The 22765-nt window shown below is 42.6% G+C and overlaps 2 protein-coding genes across 4 annotated transcripts in view; both read left to right on the forward strand.

Annotated features, from left to right (window-relative positions):
- The window catches only part of LOC109874011 (protein unc-13 homolog B-like), a 124731-nt gene extending 120764 nt beyond the window's left edge, over positions 1-3967 (forward strand). For both annotated transcript variants that reach the window (XM_031809138.1, XM_020465747.2), the window contains 3 exons: positions 515-607; positions 718-877; positions 999-3967. In XM_031809138.1, coding sequence (XP_031664998.1) covers positions 515-607; positions 718-877; positions 999-1284 — 539 coding nt within the window. In that variant the 3' untranslated portion in view covers positions 1285-3967. The remainder of the gene's footprint in view (positions 1-514; positions 608-717; positions 878-998) is intronic.
- A 742-nt stretch (positions 3968-4709) lies between these two features.
- LOC109874354 (phospholipid-transporting ATPase ID) lies at positions 4710-22734 on the forward strand. Of its 2 annotated transcripts, none has more exons than XM_020466224.2 (28): positions 4710-5106; positions 9497-9598; positions 9803-9861; positions 9977-10090; positions 11698-11796; positions 11914-11975; positions 12179-12251; positions 12446-12516; positions 12649-12731; positions 12840-12998; positions 13092-13180; positions 13258-13451; positions 13623-13831; positions 14324-14367; positions 14504-14669; positions 14838-15026; positions 15212-15327; positions 15488-15652; positions 15755-15866; positions 15956-16061; positions 16155-16305; positions 16502-16685; positions 16875-17098; positions 17420-17503; positions 17947-18192; positions 19747-19885; positions 20076-20206; positions 20304-22734. In XM_020466224.2, exons 2-28 carry the CDS (start codon positions 9544-9546, stop codon positions 20565-20567), a joined length of 3588 nt encoding a protein of 1195 aa, XP_020321813.1. In that variant the 5' UTR covers positions 4710-5106; positions 9497-9543; the 3' UTR covers positions 20568-22734. The 2 variants fall into 2 exon arrangements, with proteins under 2 accessions (XP_020321813.1, XP_020321811.1); XM_020466222.2 differs by having other exon boundaries at positions 9517-9598.
- Positions 22735-22765: the final 31 nt, after the last annotated feature.

Here is a 22765-nt window from a genome sequence, read left to right on the forward strand (position 1 = left end):
TCCAGTAAAGGGCTTGAAGTTGATCTATCAGCTAAATATTGTCTGTCTCTATTACTTACCTATTAACTAACTTTATCTGTCTGTGTGACTGTTCTGTGAGTTGAAGTCTAACATGACTCTGCTGCCATTTGATGTGTTTTTTTGCTGTTTGTCTTCTCTCTTGTTATCTCCTCTGCTGCCTCCTCACCAGTGCACAATGGGAAGGGTATTAGGTTAACTCCCAATGAAAAAATACAACCCTCCAGGGGTAGGTTGTGCCAACAATGGATAGCGTGTGCCAACAACCCCTCCCTCCTTTACTCTGTGACTGTACATAAACCCCTTCCCATCTGCCCCTGCCCCTGTGGGTGAGTTTTCCCCAAACATCAACCCTGACTGCTCCTCCTCCTGGTTGTATGACACTACCCATGCCCTCTCCTCCTCCCCCTCCCTAACGGATATTACTCCTGGTATCTATAACCACTGACCACCACTAGAAGATCATGTCTTGTGTCTCTATCTGTGTGTACGCTAGGCTCAGGAGTGGACAAGCCAGTTGGAGAGATATCCATACAGATGGACCTATTCACCCATCCTGGGACTGGGGAGCACAAAGTCACTGTCAAAGGTTCTTATAGGGATTTGTAAAGGTTTAAGGGAAAATGACTATAATGAACCATTATCTCTGTTTCTCCCTGTCCCAACAAACTAACAATCTCCTTCCTCATTGTGTATCAGTGGTGGGAGGCAATGATCTGAAGTGGCAGACGTCTGGGATGTTCCGGCCCTTCGTGGAGATCACCATGATCGGACCCCACCTCAGTGACAAGAAGCGCAAGTTCCAAACCAAGTCCAAGAACAACAGCTGGGCGCCCAAGTTCAACGAGACCTTCCACTTGTGAGTGCAGAGCCAAGCAATAGTACAGTAGCCTGTTACCTACATTAACCAATAGTAGCCCCTTGAAATAGCCAATGCTCATCGTAAAAAAGAACTCTCCCTCCCCTCAATGTCTCCTCAGTGTCCTGGGCAACGAGGATGGCTTTGAGTGCTACGAACTTCAGATGTGTGTGAAGGACTACTGCTTTGGTCGTGCTGACCGGGTGGTGGGCATGGCTGTGATGCAGCTGAGGGACGTGGCAGAGAAAGGCAGCGTGGCGTGCTGGTGCCCTCTGGGCCAGAGTGTCACCATGGATGAGACAGGCCTCACCGCCATGCGCATCCTCTCCCAGCGTTCAAACGACGAGGTGGCCAAGGAGTTTGTCAAACTCAAGTCTGAGATACGTTCTGCGGAGGAGGGCAGATGAGGTCTCCCTAAAGGAGGGGAGGAGTGTGAAGGGCCTCTAGTAAAGACAAGTGGAGAGGGATGGGAGAATCTTTGTCACAGAAGGAAAGCCGCTCGACTTTGGACTAATTATGTTTCCTGGCTGCTACTGGCTGTTGGTTGGTTCACCAACATACGGTCACTATTTATCACACTCACCTTATGAATCTCTCACTCACTATATCATTCACACACACGGTTTCTCTTTCACTAAGTGGTTATTACACACACTCACACAATACTGTACTTCCTGTGGGTCTGCCAGTCTTGCACTATGGACATGCCATGGGCATTGTGTGCCAGTCACCTCCCTGCCAGCCTGTATGTACTTCAGTACAGGGTCTCCCCCTCATCCCACAAATGTTTGTCATGTGCAATACCCCCCCAACTGTGGCTGTACGTTTGATGCCTTACACTTTGGAAGCTGTGAATGTGTGAAGTTTAGACTATAACCTATAGTACAAAATTGTTTATTTATCTTCCTCAATCTCACTTTAGTGTTCTTCAGGATCCTTGTTAGTCTCATCGATGCTACTTTAAGGGTCCAAACACGGGATGTCTTGTTAATGTTGGTGCATCGGTCAAGGTAGATTCACCTGGTTTCTATCCTTTTGACTTCTACCACATGTCAAGTACCCTGCTCCTAAATATAGTGTACAAATACATTGGTTTCTGCTGTAGAAAAGGAAAGTGTTTTTTTTGTATTGAAAGTGGTGCCTTGTGGTGTTTCTGAAGTGATTTTACATTTGAGTCATCCACCTATTTTCTGACTTGAGGTACTGTAATGCCAACAGCACTCAATGTAAAGGGGTTGTGTGTCCTGCCAGGAATTGGGCTCTCATTCCTGACCCATTAATCCCGTAAGTGTACCATGTTGACAATGCACTTTGAATTAGTATTTTCTATAATGCTTTTGAGTCTAAATTCAATCAAATTGATTTATAAAGCCCTTCTTACATCAGCTGATGTCACAAAGTGCTGTACAGAAACCCGGCCTAAAACCCCAAACAGCAAGCAATGCAGGTGTAGGAGCACGGTGGCTTGGAAAAACTCCCTAGAAAGGCCAGAACCTAGGAAGAAACCTAGAGAGGAACCAGGCTATGAGGGGTGGCCAAGTCCTCTTCTGGCTGTGCTGGGTGGAGATAAATTGACATCAACATCGTCAACCCAAGGGCTGCCTTCAATAGAGAGAGAAACTTCCATTAAGGATAGATGGAGATGTGAGCATGTTTAATCGCTTATTACAGTACATCAAAGTGCAGTGGTGTATGGAGGGCCGTGTCTTAAACGTTCACTAGGAAATAACCCTGGTGAAGACATTTAAAACATGCTTTACAAACATTTGGCTAATCTTGCCAACCCTCTATGACACAGACATTTTATTTATCGTTTTTTATGTATTTATTCCAGATGACGAATGAGGTCTACTATTGCAAACAAAGAGGGCTACTAGATAGCATTTGAGTATTGTTTGCAGTGGTTGTTTTGAATGGCTTTGTGCTGCAGTACCCTACAGATACTAACTGGACCTAGAGGATATTTTGGGACCAGAGGAGTTTAAACAGTTTTTGTCTCCGTTGAAGAAAAACAATTATTTTCCAGCTTTGTTTCCTTGTATCTCTGAGTGGCCTTGCTACTGTGATGATAATAGAAGCTGTCTATTTAATACCTGTTTTACCCCTTGTTTTCTGTGTATTTCTTTTGTTGAACAACAATAGAGGATTGGTCAATTTGCCTGAAATCAACTGTATTTAATAATTTTGAAGGATTTATATTGGTTTAATATTTGTTGAGTTGTAGTTATTCTCTTAGTCTTTTTTAAAGTTGACATTGAAAATGTGTGTAAACCTTTTTTGGAAACATGGAATGATGGTGGAGCTGTTCAGTACTGTATCAATTCGCTTAAAGTGTGATGCATGCCAGTCAACTTCCTCATAGAAATGAGGGGAGAAAAAAATCACACTCATACTGAAAATATTTTTGTATTTGTCAAGTAACACTGCCATTGTCCATACAATTATAGTCTGTTTGTTGAATAGGAAACAACTGCAAAATCACACACTGCAGAAGTTATATCTGGGCTTTATATACAGTATCTACTGTACCAACGTGAAGTCCTACATCTTTTGGGCTGTTGATTTAGGGAAAAATGTCTACCTTTTAAGGACGGCACTGCCACTCTTAACATGACATGTTCCTTGTGCCAAGCTGTCCCCAAGTGTTCACTTTTTATCATTTCATTCTGTTTTTAATACATCGTTTTTTTAACTTGTGAACTTTTGCACTACTATTAAATCACCACAATAGTTAGCACGTATAGTATATCAGTCAAAGTACTATTGTGCAGTTTTATTTCTATTATTGCTACTGGATAACATATGGTATTGATCATTTACAATGTGTACATTCCAATTTATGAATTTTGTATAAAGTATTTAAGAAATATCTGTTGATGTGTCTGGCGAATTTAGTGTGTTTTCCTTTACAAAAAAACCTGATTCTCATCTCCAGATGTGATAGTTATTCATGAATTTTTACATGACTTGTTTTTTTCCTGCTGTTTTTTGCCAGTAATATTTTGTTTGATAATCAGCATTAATTCATATTGCAGCTATGTTATTTGTAAGAGGTAAAATACAAACCATTGCATAAAACTAAAGAATGTTCACAAATATCCTTTTCCATTTGGTATTTCGTAAATGTCTGGAGGATACCTTGCCATTTCTCTCCAAGCTGCGGATGTTGAGCTTGGTAGAGCCTTATAATAAACACGTGCCCTGAAAAGACCACTGTGCCCTTGAAGAAGGGTCATGAAGATGTCTATCACCACAAGGTAAGACATGCACTCAGTAATAATGACAGTGTCTCTTCAACATTCCTTGGTATCATGTGCGTGTGTGTATCTGTGTGTGTGACCGTGCTTCTGTGGCTGTGCATCCATTTGCCCATTGGCTCATAATGAAGTCCTGGGGACTACAGAGGACCCTTTTGTACTCGTGTCCAGGTTTTGGATTTCACCTGTGGCTCTGAAGCTCTGAGATTCTGTTCAACATCCTCCCCCCACTTTCATAACAATCATCACAATTCCGATGGTATTAACACTTCTAGTCCACATACGAGCAATGCCACGTCTAAAGGGTAAAACTCATAGACTTTAATCAAAATATAGAATATATTGTAACGTGCAGTATGACTGTTTTGATATGAATTCATATATAGGAAGTGGAAAATAGTGTGTCTGCGCATGCGTCCCCACCTCAGGGTGTGTGTGACATGCCTGGTATCCTCTGATCTTCCAGGTCATTGCCCCATTGTTTGTTCTGATTGGCCAGTGTCTGTCCCTCACCTCAGTTTTACTGCTGCTCAGCACCTGCCTCTGCTTTGTGTCTCAACATCCAGGTCCAAAGATCGCTGGCTGCAGTGTTTACTCTAGCTCTGTGCCATTACCCTTAGGGGGATCCCGTTCTGTTTCCTGTAGCTGCCCATGACTTTGCCTCCCCCACCTCCTCACACCCCACCTCTGGGACTCCACCTGCTCTGCTCCACTCCTGCCTTCTACCTAGGAGTCTCAGGAGACCCTCTGGGTCTGCGTCTTGGTGTAAGTGTGTTTGCCCAGACTGAAGCGCAGTTCCGTCTCCTGGATTTACTCTAGTTCAACTGACAGGGAGGGTGTGTTGAGTGAGAGAAGCGGGTGTCGTTGGAGACATCCTTAGGCCTACTTCCTGCCCGTCTTTGTTGTACCTGTCTGTGTTCTGTTGAAGGACCTTGACTTTCCTGAGGGACTCCGATATCATTCTTCTCACAGGTATGTGACTGGACATTATTTGCTTTTCTCCAATGATACTGCTGCTAACAATTAAGTGAACCTGTGCCTGGGGTCTGTCTCGAACGGGTCTGTCGACAAGTTCAGGGACTTCAGACATACAGTATTTGGCTAATAAGGAAAAGCTGATCAGTTAATCAAACTGATATACAGCATCCTAATGAATTTGAACATAAAACCACTGGGCACAGACGTCAATTCAACGTCTGATCAACGTTGGTTTAACATAAGTTAATTTAAATGACCTGTTGCAGTGACCGTATTACCACCACACCGGCAGTCACAGGTCATGAAAACATTCAAATTCCACGTGACCGTTTAGTCACGGTAATTAGGCTGCTCCAAGCTCTGATGCTGCTGATGGTCATTAGTAGCCTACCAAACTTGCTAACTGCCTGGTACTCGGCACTCTATTGTCCCTCTAATCACTCTGACATCAATGCAAATGTATTAGAAAATCTAATCAAACAGTTCATGAGCGCATGAGCTCATGTTGCGCAACATTTCAATCGGCTATGCAATTGCGCGAGAAAACAGAGTGATGGCCTCTACTAAAAAGAAGAGAATCAGCTTTCTATAGGCTAGACCTACTATATTTATTTTTCAACTTTCCTAATGTTACGCACATTGCTTATATTTAAAACAGGAGTATAGCAAATGAATGAACCACAGGAAAATAGTCCTTCATTCGCTATTTAAGTACATAGATGACATGTACTTTTTCCAGCTGTCCCTGTTTCAATACAGGTGCATGATAATGGTCCATTCTAAATTTAAAAAAATGTCACACATATTTTATTTAGTATATGTAAAGACATGATTATGTCTGATGGGTGACAATATTAGCCTATCACTTGTGAATGATATATTATCATTTGTGAATGATGCCCAGCCCAAGCAATAATGCCTTTTTTGAGACTTTGTCTAATCCTAGTCGCACACTGGGGCAGCAGGTAGCCTAGTGGTTAGAGCGTTGGACTAGTAACCAAAAAGTTGCAAGATCGAATCGCTGGGCTGACAAGGTAAAAATCTGTTGTTCTGCCCCTGAACAAGGCAGTTAACCCACTGTTCCTGGGCTGTCTTTGAAAATAAGAATTTGTTCTTAACTGACTTGCCTAGTTAAATTAAAATAAACACCTCATGTAGCCTAACCATAGGCCGATATGTTTTGTTAAGTTTGTATCACAACTGAAGTGGCCAAATAACTTCTTAAATTGAAGCATTACATGCATAATTGCATTTGCAGTCACTTTTGATAATGGTATTTGGAACATGGAACATTTGCGCTTATAGCTTACTACCATGTGCACATTTTTGCGCTTATAATGTAAAGAAATAGCCTAATAGTTTAACATTTTAAGCTAAACGTTCTGATCTGCTGTGTCAGCCACGTTGCATTTTTTTAATGCTAGTGGTTGTATTCATTTTGGATCTATCGCATCCCACAACTGTCCCAGGCAAGGTTTGGAATAGATTAACAGAGGCTAGTGATTTTGCTGTTCATAAGGCCTACTCACCTTGTTGGCTGATGAAAAGTAAATGTGGACAGTTCTTCCAATATCTTCAATATGCAGCTTGGAATTGGATAAGGAACCACGCAGTTGCATCCCCGATGTGACTGTCTTCACTTGTAGCCAGTAAGAAAAACCCAATCATGTGATGGAGTGCACAGCACCTAGGGAGAAGGGCCACTGGCCCAAAAAAAGGCATGGATTTTTTTAGTGTGTGTTACGGCCACACAAAGGGGATGCAGCCGTGAAATTCTAGGAATTGATCATCAAGTGCTTGTCAAATTGTGAATGAGAGACTGATGTAGTGTGTACAGCCGAGCTCGTGCCTTTCAAGCAACTTTCCAGCAACTTTTTTTCAAATCATCATTAGTCTCATCATGCAGCCTTACAATGTATTAAAAATCAAAACATATAGCCCAAGGTTTGTAGAACAACTAAAGTTACATTAATAACTCTAAATAGAAAATATAGATATTCATAATTCTTTGTTAACCGCTCAACACAGAAGAGCTGCATGTGCGCACACCAATTGTTTGGAGATAATATTCTTTCCATTTTATTTAGCTTTGTTCAATTATATTTTTCATACTATAAAATAATGCCACTGAAGTCTATGCAAATCTTGTCTACTAAAAGAACTAGTGTAGCCCACAGCCACTTGGCATAACCAGATCAGGACCTAACATTAGGACAACTCAGATTATGCTATTCTGTTCTTCTGAAATAGACTACATGTTCTGCATATCATAGACCTGTCTTTACAATAAGGGATTTATTGTAAAGGTGTAGGCTGTATTACATGGATTTATTAGACTTTTTAAAATGTAGATGTTCCAAAGGTCTGCTTGTAGGCTATGTGTGGAAGCCAGGAAATGTTAAATGTGTTTATGTTAATTAACGGTCAATTACCGTGAGACCGACAGTTATTTGCTTGGCAATCACTGGCTGATGAAATTTCGTGACCACCACAGCCCTATGTGGAAACAACGCTGATTCAACCAGTGTGTGTGCCCAGTGGGTACTTTGTATCAAAGTGTGTGTGTTCTGGTACAATGCAGGAAGTAAATATTCCCAATGTGAAAGTTTAAACTAAAACAAAAATGAAAGAAATATGGGTGTGGGAAAGCATGGAATTGGGGAGAAGTTTAGGCTTTTGGTGTTGTGGTGGGCGTGAGAGCGTGAGATTACTTTTTGACCTGTGGTTTGGAGTGAATTTCGGCTGTTTATTTGTGAGTTTCGGCCAAAACAGATGGTCATTGAACTGTACAATTTCATGGTGAAAAACTTGTCAGAGGAAGATACTATACATATATATATTAATATTATCTTCTTTATAGTGTCTTCCTCTGACAAGTTTATATATAATAGTTTCTCTACTTCTAAGGCTTTCTATTTACTTGAATGTATAAGGTGTGTGTGAGCTGTGTATGAGGTTTTTGAGCTGGTGGCAGCCATCACAGAGGAGCTAGAAGACTGATAAGGAGACTGATAAGGAGTCTGATAAGAGAACTTTGTGACTTCAGGCAGGCGAACATAATGTGGGGAATACCAGGTCTAATGTTCAGGGTTATTAGCGATCTCAAGTGTAGTGACTGAGTATGGATTATCAAGTGTATTTTGTTCTGGTACAAATGGTTGATAAGGAGTGACTACTACATCTCAACATGGCATTTACTCTACCAGTGAGCATAGAGGGGAAATGTACGACATAGCAGGTTAATGTACATGAGCTTTTACAAGAGCTTCATCCTTAATATCAGAAACTATACATTTGACTCCTCTTTATACTGGACTTAAAAAATTTATTATTTTTAATCTTTATTTAACTAAGTAAGTCAGTTAAGAACAAATTCTTATTTACAATGACACCCTACCGAGGAACAGTGCCTTGTTCAGGGGCAGAACAACAGATTTTTACCTTATCCGGTTGGGGATTCGATCCAGCAACCTTTTGATTACTGGCCCTACACTCTAACCACTAGGCTACCTGCCACCCCAGACTTGCCTTGATCAGATCTGTATTTTTTTATATTTCAAACAAAATTCAAAGCTTCCTCATGGAACAATTTACACTGTAATAAAGAGGATTCATAGTTTATCTTCATGGACATGGCCTAAAATATTCCCAGATTATGGTTGATCTTCATTTAAAAAGCTCCAGCCACAGTAATCCAGAAGAATAAAACCCAAACATAAATTATATTTATGAAATTCAAATTTCATGATTTAAAAAAAATCTGGCCTACTCCGTGACTAATTTAACCTGTGAAACCTGTTCATAAAAACCAGTGCCTTGTCCATAACTCAACAGATTATCCCTATAAAGTCAATTCGATCATTTCTGTATAAAGCTCATTAGATCACGTCAATGCCATTTTCACAAAATGTTCACTTGAAAGTTAATGATTCTTGGTGTTCATTTAGATATCAGGAAGCTCATTTGCGTAGGGAACAGGCTTGTGTGTCTGTGTGTGCATGCGGATATGTGTGGAGGCGGGGCCAGTGATTAAAGAATTCTCACTCTCACCAATAGTGTAAAACTGATAAGTGGTCGTTGCCAAGGATACTACACATAGGCCTACGTTAGTACAACCCTGCAAGGCTCACCATGAACTTGTCATAAAATGATTATAGCTGTTCCATACTTGCTGTTCCACACACTGGTTAGAGTGTATAGACCTGCTGTAAATGAGACCGTTCCGCTCCCTTCGCTCTGTCATAACACGGTTACAATATACTGTAGCTGTACCACAAGTATGGAGAAATCATCATGGTCAGGAAGTTTCCCAACCTTGCCTCATTTTATATAGTGAGTTTCACTTTGTGATTCCATTATTAATCAAGTTATTATTCCACATCAGCCATCTGTTTCTTCTCCCAGGTGTGAAATGGGAGTGATGAGCTGAACATGGGGTCGCTACTGTCACAATTGGGTCTGGAGTGTGGGAGGAAGGAAGTAAAAGGTGAGTTAACTGACCTGCTGTAGTCTAGCCCCAGCTCTGATGTGGAGAGCATCCCCAGAGTTTATTATTTTACTGCCACGCCTGTGATCTGGCTATCTGTGTCCCAGCCCTTAAGGGGCTAAAGCCAACATTTACTTGTGGAAGAGTTGAGCAGTTTATTGCCACACCTGTGATATATAATTGATGTTGTGTTTCACCCTACAGAGGAAGAAAGACACCTGCGAGCAAATGACAGAGAATTCAACTTGTCTTACGAGTATGCTGTAAGTACTGCTGTCGATTACTCATTCCAAGCCATTGTTTACATTGTGTGTCTGCATGTTATGTTTTCATGTGTATTTGTCACAGTAACACATTCCCCTCTTGCTTCCCATGCAGGACAATGCCATTAAAACCTCCAAATACAATATCTTCACCTTTCTCCCACTCAATCTGTTTGAGCAGTTCCAAAGGCTGGCCAATGCCTACTTCCTCTTCCTCCTCTGTCTCCAGGTAACCTTTACACAGCCTTTAATGCAGCCACTCTAAGCCTTATTCTGTCAATGCTGCACAGGGCTGATGCCTATAGATATAGTGTATTCGGAAAGTACTCAGACCCCTTGACTTTTTCCACATTTTGTTACGTTACAGCCTTATTCTAAGATCTATTAAATAAATAAATAAATGTCCTCATCAATCTACACACACTACCCCATAATGACAGCGGAAACAGATTTGAAATATTTGCAAATATATTAACATTTTAAAACAGATACCGTATTTACGTAAGTATTCAGACCTTTTGCTATGAGACTCGAAATTGATGTCAGGTGCATCCTGTTTCCATTGATCATCCTTGAGATGTTTCTACGACTTGATTAAAGTCCACCTGTGGTAAATTCAATTGATTGGACATGATTTGGAAAGACACACCTGTCTATATAAGGTCCCACATTTGACAGTGCATGTCAGAGCAAAAACCAAGCCATGAGGTCGAAGGAATTGTCCGTAGAGTGAGACAGGATTGTGTCGAGGCACAGATCTGGGGAAGGGTACCAAAAAATGCCTGCAGCATTGAAGGTCCCCAAGAACACAGTGGCCTCCATCATTCTTAAATGGAACAACTTTGGAACCACTAAGTCTCTTCCTAGAGCTGGCCTCCCAGCCAAACTGAGCAATCAGGGGAGAAGGGCCTTGGTCAGGGAGATTACCAAGGACCATATGGTCACTCAGACAGAACCCCAGACTTCCTAGGTGGAGATTGGAGAACCTTCCAGAAGGACAACCATCTCTGCGGCATTCCACCAATCAGGCGTTTATAGTAGAGATGGAAACCACTCCTCAGTAGCCAGACGGAAACCACTCCTCAGTAAAAGGCACATGACAGCCTGCTTGGAGTTTGCCAAAAGGCACCTAAAGGAACATGATTTTCTGGTCTGACGAAACCAAGATTGAACTCTTTGGCCTGAATGCCAAGTGTCATGTCTGGAAGAAACCTGGCACCGTCCCTATGCTGAAGCATGGGGGTGGCAGCATCATGCTGTGGGGATGTTTTTCAGCAGCAGGGACTTGGAGACTAGTCGGGATCAAGGGAAGATGAATGGAGTAAAGTACAGATAGATCCTCGATGAAAAGCTGCTCAAGAGCACTCAGGATCTCAGACTGGGGTTTACCTTCCAACAGGACAACAACACTAAGCACACAGACAAGACAACGCAGGAGTGGCTTCGGGACAAGTCTCTGAATATTCTTGAGTGGCCCAGCCAGAGCCCGGATTGAACCGATCAAACATCTCTGGAGTGACCTGAAAATAGCTGTGCAATGACACTCCCCAAACCTGACGGAGCTTGAGAGGATCCACAGAGAATAATGGGAGAAACCCCCCAAATACTGGTGTACCAAGCTTGTAGCTTCATACCCAAGAAGATTTGAAGCTGTAAATATACCAAAATGTAGAATCTGAGTGCAAATGTATATTTCTTCATAGTATCCACATAAGCTCCCTCATGGCCTGGAGCTGGCTGTAGGCTTATACTATATTGTAGGTAGTAGCAGTACTAATTGGCAGCAGAAAGTTGAGTCCCTGCTGGTGATGTTTTGTCTCTCCTGGCTACTCTCAGCTCATCCCAGAGATATCATCCCTGTCCTGGTTCACCACCGTGGTCCCCCTGGTCCTGGTGCTCTCCATGACCATGGCTAAGGACGGCAGCGACGACATAGTGAGCTCAACGTCTACTAATTACAGTATTAAGACCAGATACAGAACATGGTTTCTACATAGACCTGTTTTTTTCTGGTCTCCAGATCCTAATATTCCCTCTCCTTCGCCTGTGTAGAACAGACACAGATGTGACAGACAGGTGAACAACCGGAAGGTGGAGGTCCTCATCGATGGAGAGTGAGTCTCTCTTCCCTTTGTCTTAGCTTGTTTCTCAGTGCTTGGAAAGTGCTTGAATGTCACAGATTATCTCTCAAGAGGTCTGTATATTTGTTGTGTATGCATCAGGTGGTGATTTGTTAGTCAGTGTTAGCATTCTCAAACACCAGATGTCACTCTAGGCTTGCTTTAGCGCAGCATCATTACGATCTTGCTCTTTTCAGACTAAGGAGTGAAAAGTGGATGGATGTTCAAGTTGGGGACATCATCAAGCTGGAGAATAATCAGTTTGTCACGGTAAGGTTGGAGATGTCTGCTGAGGGTCAAAGGGCAGATGTACCACAGAAATACAATCAGCCAGTGTAGGTCACCAGTCATTCTACAGAATAGAAAATCGGACTAATTTATATTTCAAGTAAGTCATAATTTATGGGGTTTCACATTAACATTCTATAGCTCTCTCTCTTGTCTTTATCACTCTCTTTCTCCAGGCCGATCTCCTGTTGCTGTCCAGCAGTGAGCCTCTCAACCTCATCTACATAGAAACAGCTGAACTAGATGGGTGTGTCTCTGTTGCATTCATGCATGTGTTTGTGTTTACCTTTGACACCAAAGATATTTCACTGCCTTTTCTTAATTGTATGAGCTCTTCCTCTTTCTCTGTGTTTCTCATCCTGCCCTCCTCCTCCTTTAGAGAAACTAACTTGAAGGTGAAGCAGGCCCTGACTGTAACAGGGGAACTGGAGGATTGCATAGAGAAACTGGCCAACTTCAACGGTAAGACTGGAAAAAAGTTTAGATTATCATGGCTTAAAAGTCTAGATCTTATGAATCAGAATATTCTTAACTGTTGTACAGTCCCTGAACTTCTCTGTCCCTGTGTAGGCGAGGTGCGCTGTGAGCCACCCAACAACCGCCTAGATAAGTTCACTGGCACCCTGACTCTGAAGGGAGAGATGTACTCCCTGGACAACGAGAGGGTCCTGCTGAGAGGCTGTACTCTGAGGAACACTCAGTGGTGCTTCGGCCTGGTCGTCTTTGGAGGTGAGTCTCACCGGTCCACATAATGTCAGAGAAATTACCTAAGACTTTAAAAAATATATCCACAACTGATGATCAATCTATTTCCTCTTCCAGGTCCAGACACCAAGCTGATGCAGAACTGTGGAAAGACTACATTGAAACGGACCAGCATTGATCGCCTCATGAATGTTCTGGTGCTGAGTGTGAGTATGACTATACATACACACACAGTCATCACACACACACACACACTTCTTAACTGTCGTGTTTGGTCTTCCAGATCTTTGGTTTCCTGGCGGTTATGTGTTTAATCCTGGCCGTTGGGAATGGAATCTGGGAGTACCAGGAGGGCTCTAAGTTTGCTGCATTCCTACCCAAGCAAGAGGGGGTTAACGCTCCCTTTTCAGCCTTCCTCACCTTCTGGTCCTACGTCATCATCCTCAACACTGTGGTGCCTATATCCCTCTATGTCAGGTCAGTGCACTTCACATATTATCCAGTCATTCACTGCAATTGCATCTCTGTGTCCAAATGTGTTACTTCTACTGTGCCTTTGATGACAGGACTACATCACCATGAATCATCAATGTGAATTGTTTGCATTTCTCTCTCCCACTTTCTCTTTCTCCTGTGTTTTGGGTGCAGTGTGGAGATCATTCGCCTGGGGAACAGTTTCTACATAGACTGGGACAGGAAGATGTACTATCCCAAGAGTGACACGCCTGCTGAGGCCAGGACAACCACGCTCAACGAGGAGCTGGGCCAGATCAAATACATCTTCTCTGACAAGACTGGAACACTCACACAGAACATCATGACCTTCAACAAGTGTTCCATCAACGGGAAGTCCTATGGTGAGGCCTGGCGCTGAAATACACACACTTATATCAAATCAAACTGTATTTGTCACATGCGCCGAATAAAACCGGTGTAGACCTTACCGTGAAATGCTTACTAACAAGTTAAAAAATACGGTATATATTTTTTACATTTATTTATATATATTCATAGTTTTGATGTCGTCACTATTATTCTACAATGTAAAACATTGTTGAAATAAAGAAAAACCCTTCAATGAGCAGGTATGTCCAAACTTTTGACTGGTACTGTATATATAAACACATGAGAAATAAAACACACAAGAATGAACCTATATACAAGGAGTACCATTACCATATCAATGTGCAGGGATGGATGGTAATAGCGGTAGATGAACAAAAAGGTCAAGTCTAGCACTATAAGCATGCATCATGTGTTTACACACACGGTAAGGCATACATTAATACACATAGGTGGCAATCATTCACTGTACCATATAACTGACTAAATGTGTTTCTGTTCTCCAGGGGAGTTGTTGGACTTTTCTGGACAAAGAGTGGAGATTAATGAGGTGAGAGGAGGAAAAGGGTGTGTTGGGTTTATGGATTTAAATGTATGAAAGAAAATCTCTTAAGGCCCTTTCTTTGGCAATAAATCCTTACATTCCGTGGCACTAACATTCCTAACCCTCACTCACTCTCTGGTAGAAAACAGAGAAGGTGGACTTCTCTTGGAACAACCTGGCCGACCCAAAGTTCTGTTTCCATGACCACAGCCTAGTGGAGGTGGTGAGGGAGGGCAACCCCGAGGTGCAGGCCTTCTTCCGCCTGCTTGCGTTGTGTCACACCGTCATGCCCGAGGAGAAGAAGGAGGGTGAGAAAGCGACTCCTGCTGGATTCATATGTTATTGCATTGGTGTGGGTGACTATGGACTGCGGCTTGAGGTAGAAGTTGCACAGTGGTTGGGAGGACAACTTCTACCTACTCCATAAACTAGACAAGGCGACTAGTAAATATCTTCCAATTATTGTGATCTTCTAGGTGAATTGTACTACCAGGCCCAGTCACCAGACGAGGGAGCTCTGGTCACAGCAGCCAGGAACTTTGGCTTTGTGTTCCGCTCTCGTACGCCAGAGAGCATCACTGTAGTGGAGATGGGAGAGCTGGTCACCTACGAGCTGCTGGCTGTACTGGACTTCAACAACGTCCGCAAGAGGATGTCGGTCATCGGTGAGTCCAACAAACACTAACCGTTACGCCTTTAGAATTATAGGGGAATATGTTCTGAAACTGTAGCTATTTAGAATTATCTGAATGATATGTGAAGTTTGTTCAAACATTGATGGCTTTATTGTAACCGATTGACATTGAGATTTAAGTTAACAAAACCTGATTATGTGTTGTGTGGCCCCTAGTCCGCAGTCCGGAGGGCAAGCTGACTCTTTACTGTAAGGGAGCAGACACCATAATCTTTGAGAGACTGAACCCTTCTTGCAGCAAACTAAAGGAGGTCACCACCGAACACCTCAATGTGAGTAACCAGCTTCTGTGTGTCCGTGTTTAGAATTCTGTACTTTTTGTGGAGCGTGCGAATATATGTAAAATCTTACACAAGATGAACTACATCCTGTATGTCCAACTCTGTACCCGTGTGTTAGATCCTAACTCTAATGTAACTGTTCCATTGACAGGAGTATGCTGGGGATGGTCTGCGTACGCTGGCTCTGGCCTACAAGGACATAGACCCAAAGTATATGGAGGAGTGGAAACTGCGCCACCATGAGGCCAGCACTGCCATGGACGAGAGGGAGGAGAAGTTGGATGCACTGTATGAGGAGATCGAGAAAGGCCTGCTGGTGGGTACTACAGACAAAAGTATCATTACAATGTCCTACAAGACAATCCACTAGCACAATATCAACTGAATCTTTCATGTTTGTACCGGTATGTGTGTGTAGCTGTTAGGATCCACTGCAGTAGAGGATAAGCTACAGGATGGAGTGCCTCAGACCATTGAGCAGCTCTCCAAAGCCGACATCAAGATCTGGGTGCTCACTGGAGACAAGCAAGGTGGGTTATCTTCCTTAGAATATACTATCAATAGGCTACAATAGTTTTCTCTGGCGCACCTTGATTCTCTTCTCTCTGTGTCGGAACAGAAACGGCAGAGAACATTGGCTACTCCTGCAACATGTTGCGAGAGGAGATGACCGAAGTGTTCATCGTGTCGGCAAACACAGCAGAGGAAGTCAGAAAGGAGCTCCAGTGAGTCCACAGACAGACTATTGTCAATCACTTTCGTAGCTTGACGCACCACAGTAAGGGGACATGTAAACGTATCTCTCTCTCCCTGACCAGGACCGCAAGGAGGAAGATGAGACCTGATGGACCAGAGGAGCCTACAGTCACGAAGAGTAGAAGTGGCCTGTTTTGTCTTTTAAAGACAGAGACTGTGGCAGATGAACCAGTGGATGGAGAGTACGCTATGGTGATTAACGGACACAGTCTGGTAAGGACAAGGACTCTGGTGGGTCACAGGACAAGTTACTGGAAACATAAAACTTATATTCTGATTTGACATATGTTGTAATTACTTTTCATAATCTCTGTTCCAATCTCTGTTTCATTCATTTATCTCTGTCTTTCCACTACTCCCTCTCCCCTCCCCCTCTCCTCCATCTCCCCTTCCCTCCCTCTCCACCCAGGCCTTTGCCCTGGAGAAGGACATGGAGATGGAGCTGCTGCGGACAGCGTGTATGTGTCAGACGGTGATCTGCTGCAGGGTGACTCCACTGCAGAAAGCCCAGGTGGTGGAGCTGGTGAAGAAGTACAAGCAGGCTATCACTCTGGCCATCGGTGACGGCGCCAATGACGTCAGCATGATCAAGGGTAGGGCAGCTTGATCAAGGGTCAAACAGCTCCGATTATGAGCTGCTTGATCACTGTGAAGGTGTTGAAGGATCCTGATTCTTGATGCTAAATGTTTGACTGCTGTTATGATTCCTCTAATCAACTCATACACACACGCATCCTCTCCATCTCTCTCCCACCACCCCTCTTCCTCTCTCCCCCCTCTAGCTGCTCATATAGGAGTAGGTATATCAGGTCAGGAGGGAATGCAGGCGGTGCTCTCCAGTGACTTCTCCTTCGCTCAGTTCCGCTACCTGCAGCGCCTCCTGCTGGTGCACGGCCGCTGGTCCTACCTGAGGATGTGCAAATTCCTGCGTTACTTCTTCTACAAGAATTTCACCTTCACCTTCGTCCACTTCTGGTACGGCTTCTTCTGCGGTTTCTCAGCACAGGTGAGACACAGAGACAGAGGTGCATGCACAGAGAGGAGAAGAAAAGTCATGCTTTAGTTTGTTTAGAGTATGACATGTTAATTCCCTTTATAACTAGTGGCAGAAGTAGTTCCTGACCAGGAAACATACTGGGCTCTAATGGACTAAACAACAGTCATGAATCTAATGTGTATTATTTGAGACGTGCTTCTACACCTGCATTGCTTGCTGCTTGCTGTTTGGGGTTTTAGGCTGGGTTTCTGTACAGCACTTTGAGATATCAGCTGATGTACGAAGGGCTATATAAATACATTTGATTTGATTTGTTGTTCCCCCTAACAGACTGTGTATGACGAGTGGTTCATCACCCTGTATAACCTGGTTTACACAGCTCTACCTGTGCTGGCGTTGAGTCTCTTTGACCAGGTAATCAGGTCTCTTATGTTAGTATGTCAGTAATGTACGTCAGCCAATTATGTATGCCGATGCAAGTAAGTAATATGTATGTAATCACATACACTGAGTATACAAAACATTAAGAACTCTCTTTCCATGACATAGACTGACCAGATGAATCCAGGTGAAAGCTATGATCCCTTATTGATGTCACTTGTTAAATCCACTTCAATCAGTGTAGGGATGACCTGGGATGTTCGCTTGATACGTGTGTGAATTTGACCATTTTCCTGTCAAAATGTAAAAAGTACTTTTGGGTATCAAGGAAAGTGTATGGAGTAATATTATATTATTTTCTTCAGGAATGTAGTGAAGTAAAATATAAATGGTAAAGTACTTAAATAGTACTTTCAAGTATTTCAAGTATTACACCACTGTTCAGTGTATGTCTCCCTATATATCTGTGTGTTTAGGATGTAAATGATCGGTGGAGTTTCCAGTACCCCAAGCTCTACGCCCCAGGCCAGCTCAACCAGTACTTCAGTAAGAGGGCCTTTGTCTACACAGTGTTACACAGTGGCTACAGCTCCCTGGTCCTCTTCTTCATTCCCTGGGCAGCCATGTACGACACGGTCCGAGACGACGGCAAAGACATTGTGGACTATCAGTCCTTCGCCCTGCTGGCCCAGACCTGCCTGCTCATCGCCGTCAGTATACAGGTAAGGAGAAGGGAGAAGATGGGAAATAACATGTGTACTTAAGTTATCGAATTTGGGCATGTGTGGTGGTATATGAATGTTTCAACTGAGGCTTAAACCATATTTTCAAACATACAGTTGAAGTCGGGAGTTTACATACACTTAGGTTGGAGTCATTAAAACTTGTTTTTAACCACTCTACAAATGTCTTGTTAACAAACTATAGTTTTGGCAAGTCAGTTAGGACATCTACTTTGTGCATGACACAAGTCATTTTTCCAACAATTGTTTACAGACAGATTATTTCACTTATAATTCACTGTATCACAATTCCAGTGGGTCAGAAGTTTACATACACTAAGTTGACTGTGCCTTTAAAACAGCTTGGAAAATTCCAGTGCGAGAAATGCAAATCTATCCCAGAACAACAGCAAAGGACCTCGTGAAGATGCTAGATACAAAAGTATCTATATCGACAGTAAAATGAGTCCTATATCGACATAACCTGAAAGGCCGCTCAGCAAGGAAGAAGCCACTGCTCCAAAACCGCCAAAGAAAAGCCAGACTACGGTTTGCAACTGCACATGGGGACAAAGATCATACTTTTTGGAGAATTGACCTCTGGTCTGATGAAACAAAAATCGAACGGCTTGGCCATGATGACAATCATTATGTTTGAAGGAAAAAGTGGGAGGCTTGCAAGCCGAAGTACACCATCCCAACCGTGAAGCACGGGAGTGGCAGCATTATGTTGTGGGGGTGCTTTACTGCAGGAGGGACTGGTGCACTTCACATAATAAATGGCACCATGAGGAAAGAAAATGATGTGGATATATTGAAGCAGCATCTCAAGACATCAGTCAAAAAGTTAAAGCTCGGTCACAAATGGGTCTTCCAAATGGACAATGTCCCCAAGCATACTTCCAAAGTTGTGGCAAAATGGCATAAGGACAACAAAGTCAAGGTATTGGAGTGGCCATCACAAATCCCTGACATCAAGCCTATAGAAAATGTGTGGGCAGAACTGAAAAAGTGTGTGTGAGCAAGGAGGCCTACAAACCTGACTCAGTTACACCAGCTTTGTAAGGAGGAATGGGCCAAGATTCATCCAACTTATTGTGGGAGGTTTGTGGAAGTATTTTAAGAATGAGTGATGTCCAGAAATCAATTTTACTGTCCTAATTTTTTGTGTTGATATCTCGGTTTTCTTTGAAATCGGAAACATTTGACCCAAGTTAAACAATTTAAAGGCAATGCTACCAAATGCTAATTGAGTGTATGTAACATTTTGACCCACTGGGAATGTTGTAAAAGCTGAAATAAATAATTATCACTTCTATTATTCTGACATTTCACTTTCTTAAAATAAAGTGGTGATCCTAACTGACCTAATTCTTACTAGGATTAAATGTCAGGAATGTGAAAAACTGATTTTAAATGTATCTGGCTAAGGTGTATATAAACTTCCGACTTCAACTGTACACATACACACTCTGGACTAATGTAGAAGGCATCTCTCTAAACACATACACACAGTAACAGCGTCTAAGGTAGCTGCATGTGTCTTTGTTAAAGCTGGGTCTGGACACTCACTATTGGACATCAGTGAACCAGTTCTTCCTGTGGGGCAGTCTGTGTGTGTACTTTGCTGTCATATTCACCATGTACAGCAATGGCATGTTTCTCATCTTCACCTCCTCCTTCCCCTTCATTGGTGAGTAGTACCACTCAGCACCCATCCATCCACCTCCTCTCCCTTCATCATTCATGTCTTTCTATCTGAACATTTGGTCAGTGACACTATCTGTAACTGTTTGTTACAGTATCTGTGACTATGTAGGTGAGTGTCTGTCGCAGCAATCATCATCTGAATACATGTTGTGATGCTATACTCTATGTAACAGGCACAGCCAGGAACTCCCTGAACCAGCCCAATGTGTGGCTGACTATGCTACTCACCTCCATCCTCTGTGTGCTTCCCGTGGTGGCATATCGCTTCCTCCGCATCCTGCTGTGGCCCACTGTCAACGACAAGGTCAGATGTCGAGGGCTAACTCCTTTGTAATTGGCATTGAAGATTCACAAATTATTACTTCTCCCTCACTCTCTCTCATTCCTCCTCCTCCCTCTAGGTGAGGTACAAGGTGAGACAGGACAAGGTGTTACCCCCTGCCCCTCGCCGTGTCCAAGCCCGCCGCACCAGTACCCGCCGGTCAGGCTACGCCTTCTCCCACGCCCAGGGCTACGGTGACCTGGTGACCTCAGGCAGATTCCTGCGGTGGACCCCGAAGAGCCGGCCAGCCCTTTTCTCCCAGACAGACTCCCCATTGGCCCAGACCCAGCCTCAGTTCTACCGCACCATCAATGAGGGGGGGGAGCCACCACTGAGTCCCTAGGAGTGATGACCTAACAGAGCACACAGTGTTCTGGCCATTCAGTCTGAAAATCCTCAATCTATTCCTAAAAGAAAAATCAAATGTCAATCAGCCATGTTTCTGTGAAACACTTCCACTGATGCGAGGATGTGGAACATTCTTCTGGATGAAAAGTACAAGGACAACCCCAAGCCTAAATTCAGCCAGGTTTAGTTTCAAGATATATGTATGTATGTATGTGGAAGTACTGTACTTGTAACTGTAAAGAAAAAAGTATTGGTGATACAGCAACAAAATTATGCTGGGCATAAGTCCAAAATGATCATTATGGTACAATGGTCATAGTGGCGGTTGGTGCCGTTTATGATTAGGGAGGACAAATTTTTTTTATGGCCTTATTTCTATTACAGCATACTATTGGATGACTGTCATTCATATTCCATTCACCCAGCTCAATGTAACATCTATAGGTTTAGGCTGCTACATCATACTCTAATTTTCCCTATACCCATCATGAGGCTGCTACAACCTAGCCTAGGTGCACATGTCAAAATACAAATGGGAGTAATCAAGGTGACAGACAGTGCCTGCATCTAGCTGATCTAGGGTGTAATCATTAGTTCAAACCGTTGCAAACGAGAATTTCTATTGGACAAATTCAGGTAGGTTTGTACCCGTTCCATTTGCTTCTGTTTAAGATACGTTTTTCAACAGAATTAGCAGAATTAATACACCCCTGATCACCCGCACACACAGCTCACTTTCATAGCAGCCACATACAAACAGCATCGTCACTTTGCTCGTTGTATAAATCTTTCTCGCTTCTATGCGCTCTCCTCCTCTCACCTTTTCCCTTCGCTTGTGGACTTCAGTGCACAACACAACAGTTGTCAGTGACCAGTCAAAAAACACTTTCCAAGCCAAAGCTTCATATCATAACCACTAAACCGCTTCACACAGCCTACATCGTTGTCACCATATTATCTTACATCATAGTCAACATAGCTACTAGAAATAATGTGTTAGTAAACCCACTACATTCACGCAGTACAGTGTACAGCAAGCAGTTTAGCAGTTACACCGGTGGGCCCCGGTGACAATATAAAAAAACGAAAGCTTACCTAGACTTGGAAGAGTTTCAGTGTTGGATAGCCTTAGCCAGCTAGCTAACATAAGTAACATTCCTCTCTGTTTGAGCCAGGTGTTTAAGTAGGCTAAATTTAAATAGCTGCATTACCTAGAAAGTGAACAAAATGCAGCTCTCTCTCTCTCTGCTGCTTCTCCTTATTTTTTTAAGAAATTAATTTTTTCAAAACTGTTCAACTATTGTCTTTCTCTTTGAGTCAACTACTCACCACATGTTATGCACTACAGGGCCAGCTTATGTTTTCACTACTAGATTCATTCTCTGATCCATTGATTGGATGGGCAACATGTCAGTTCATGCTGCAAGAGCTCTGATTGGTTGGAGGACGTCCTCCGTAAGCCATCATAATTACTTTGCAGGTCTATGGTAGGGGGTGAGAACCATGAGCCTCCTAGGTATTTTTATTGAAGTCATTGTAAACAGACGAGGATGGAAAATAGCTGTCCTCCGGTTACAACATGGTGCTACCCCAGAGTGTGTTATTGAGGCTACTGTAGACCCTTATTGCAAAACAGTGCATTTTAATTTAGTATATTTAGTATAGTTTTATCTAAAAAAAGTATCACTTTCTTTGTTTCACCAAATTAAAAAAAATGAAATTCACCGAGGAGGATGGTCATCCCCTGTTTTATTATAGCTTTAATGAATTATAGTTATTATTGAGTTATTATTGTGTTATTATACAATTTAGTGAGACTAAAATGGCCTTAAATAACATAATTTGAAACTTTTATACAAACCTTCTTTACATATTGTTCCACCTACATTGTAGTGTCTGTACTCAGGGTGTTGCATTGAGTTATGATATATTATTATTTGAGTGCATTATGTCAGTCATAGCCTGTTATGACTTTGCCTGATTTATGTTAGTATACCTTAGTAGACATATTTGTGTAATATTTGTTGGACCTACATAAAGATGTTATATTGTTTCTCTCAATCATTGAAACACTAATCATAAACTCTCTAATGTGATTTGAATTATATGTACCCTACTTTTTGAGCATTGTACTGCCATAATAAATGTTTGATATTTTTGTATTCCTTTTGTTGTTTTAGTTGTTTGTAATCG

This window comes from Oncorhynchus kisutch, linkage group LG29 (assembly GCF_002021735.2).
Source record: "Oncorhynchus kisutch isolate 150728-3 linkage group LG29, Okis_V2, whole genome shotgun sequence".
Taxonomy (NCBI): domain Eukaryota; kingdom Metazoa; phylum Chordata; class Actinopteri; order Salmoniformes; family Salmonidae; genus Oncorhynchus; species Oncorhynchus kisutch.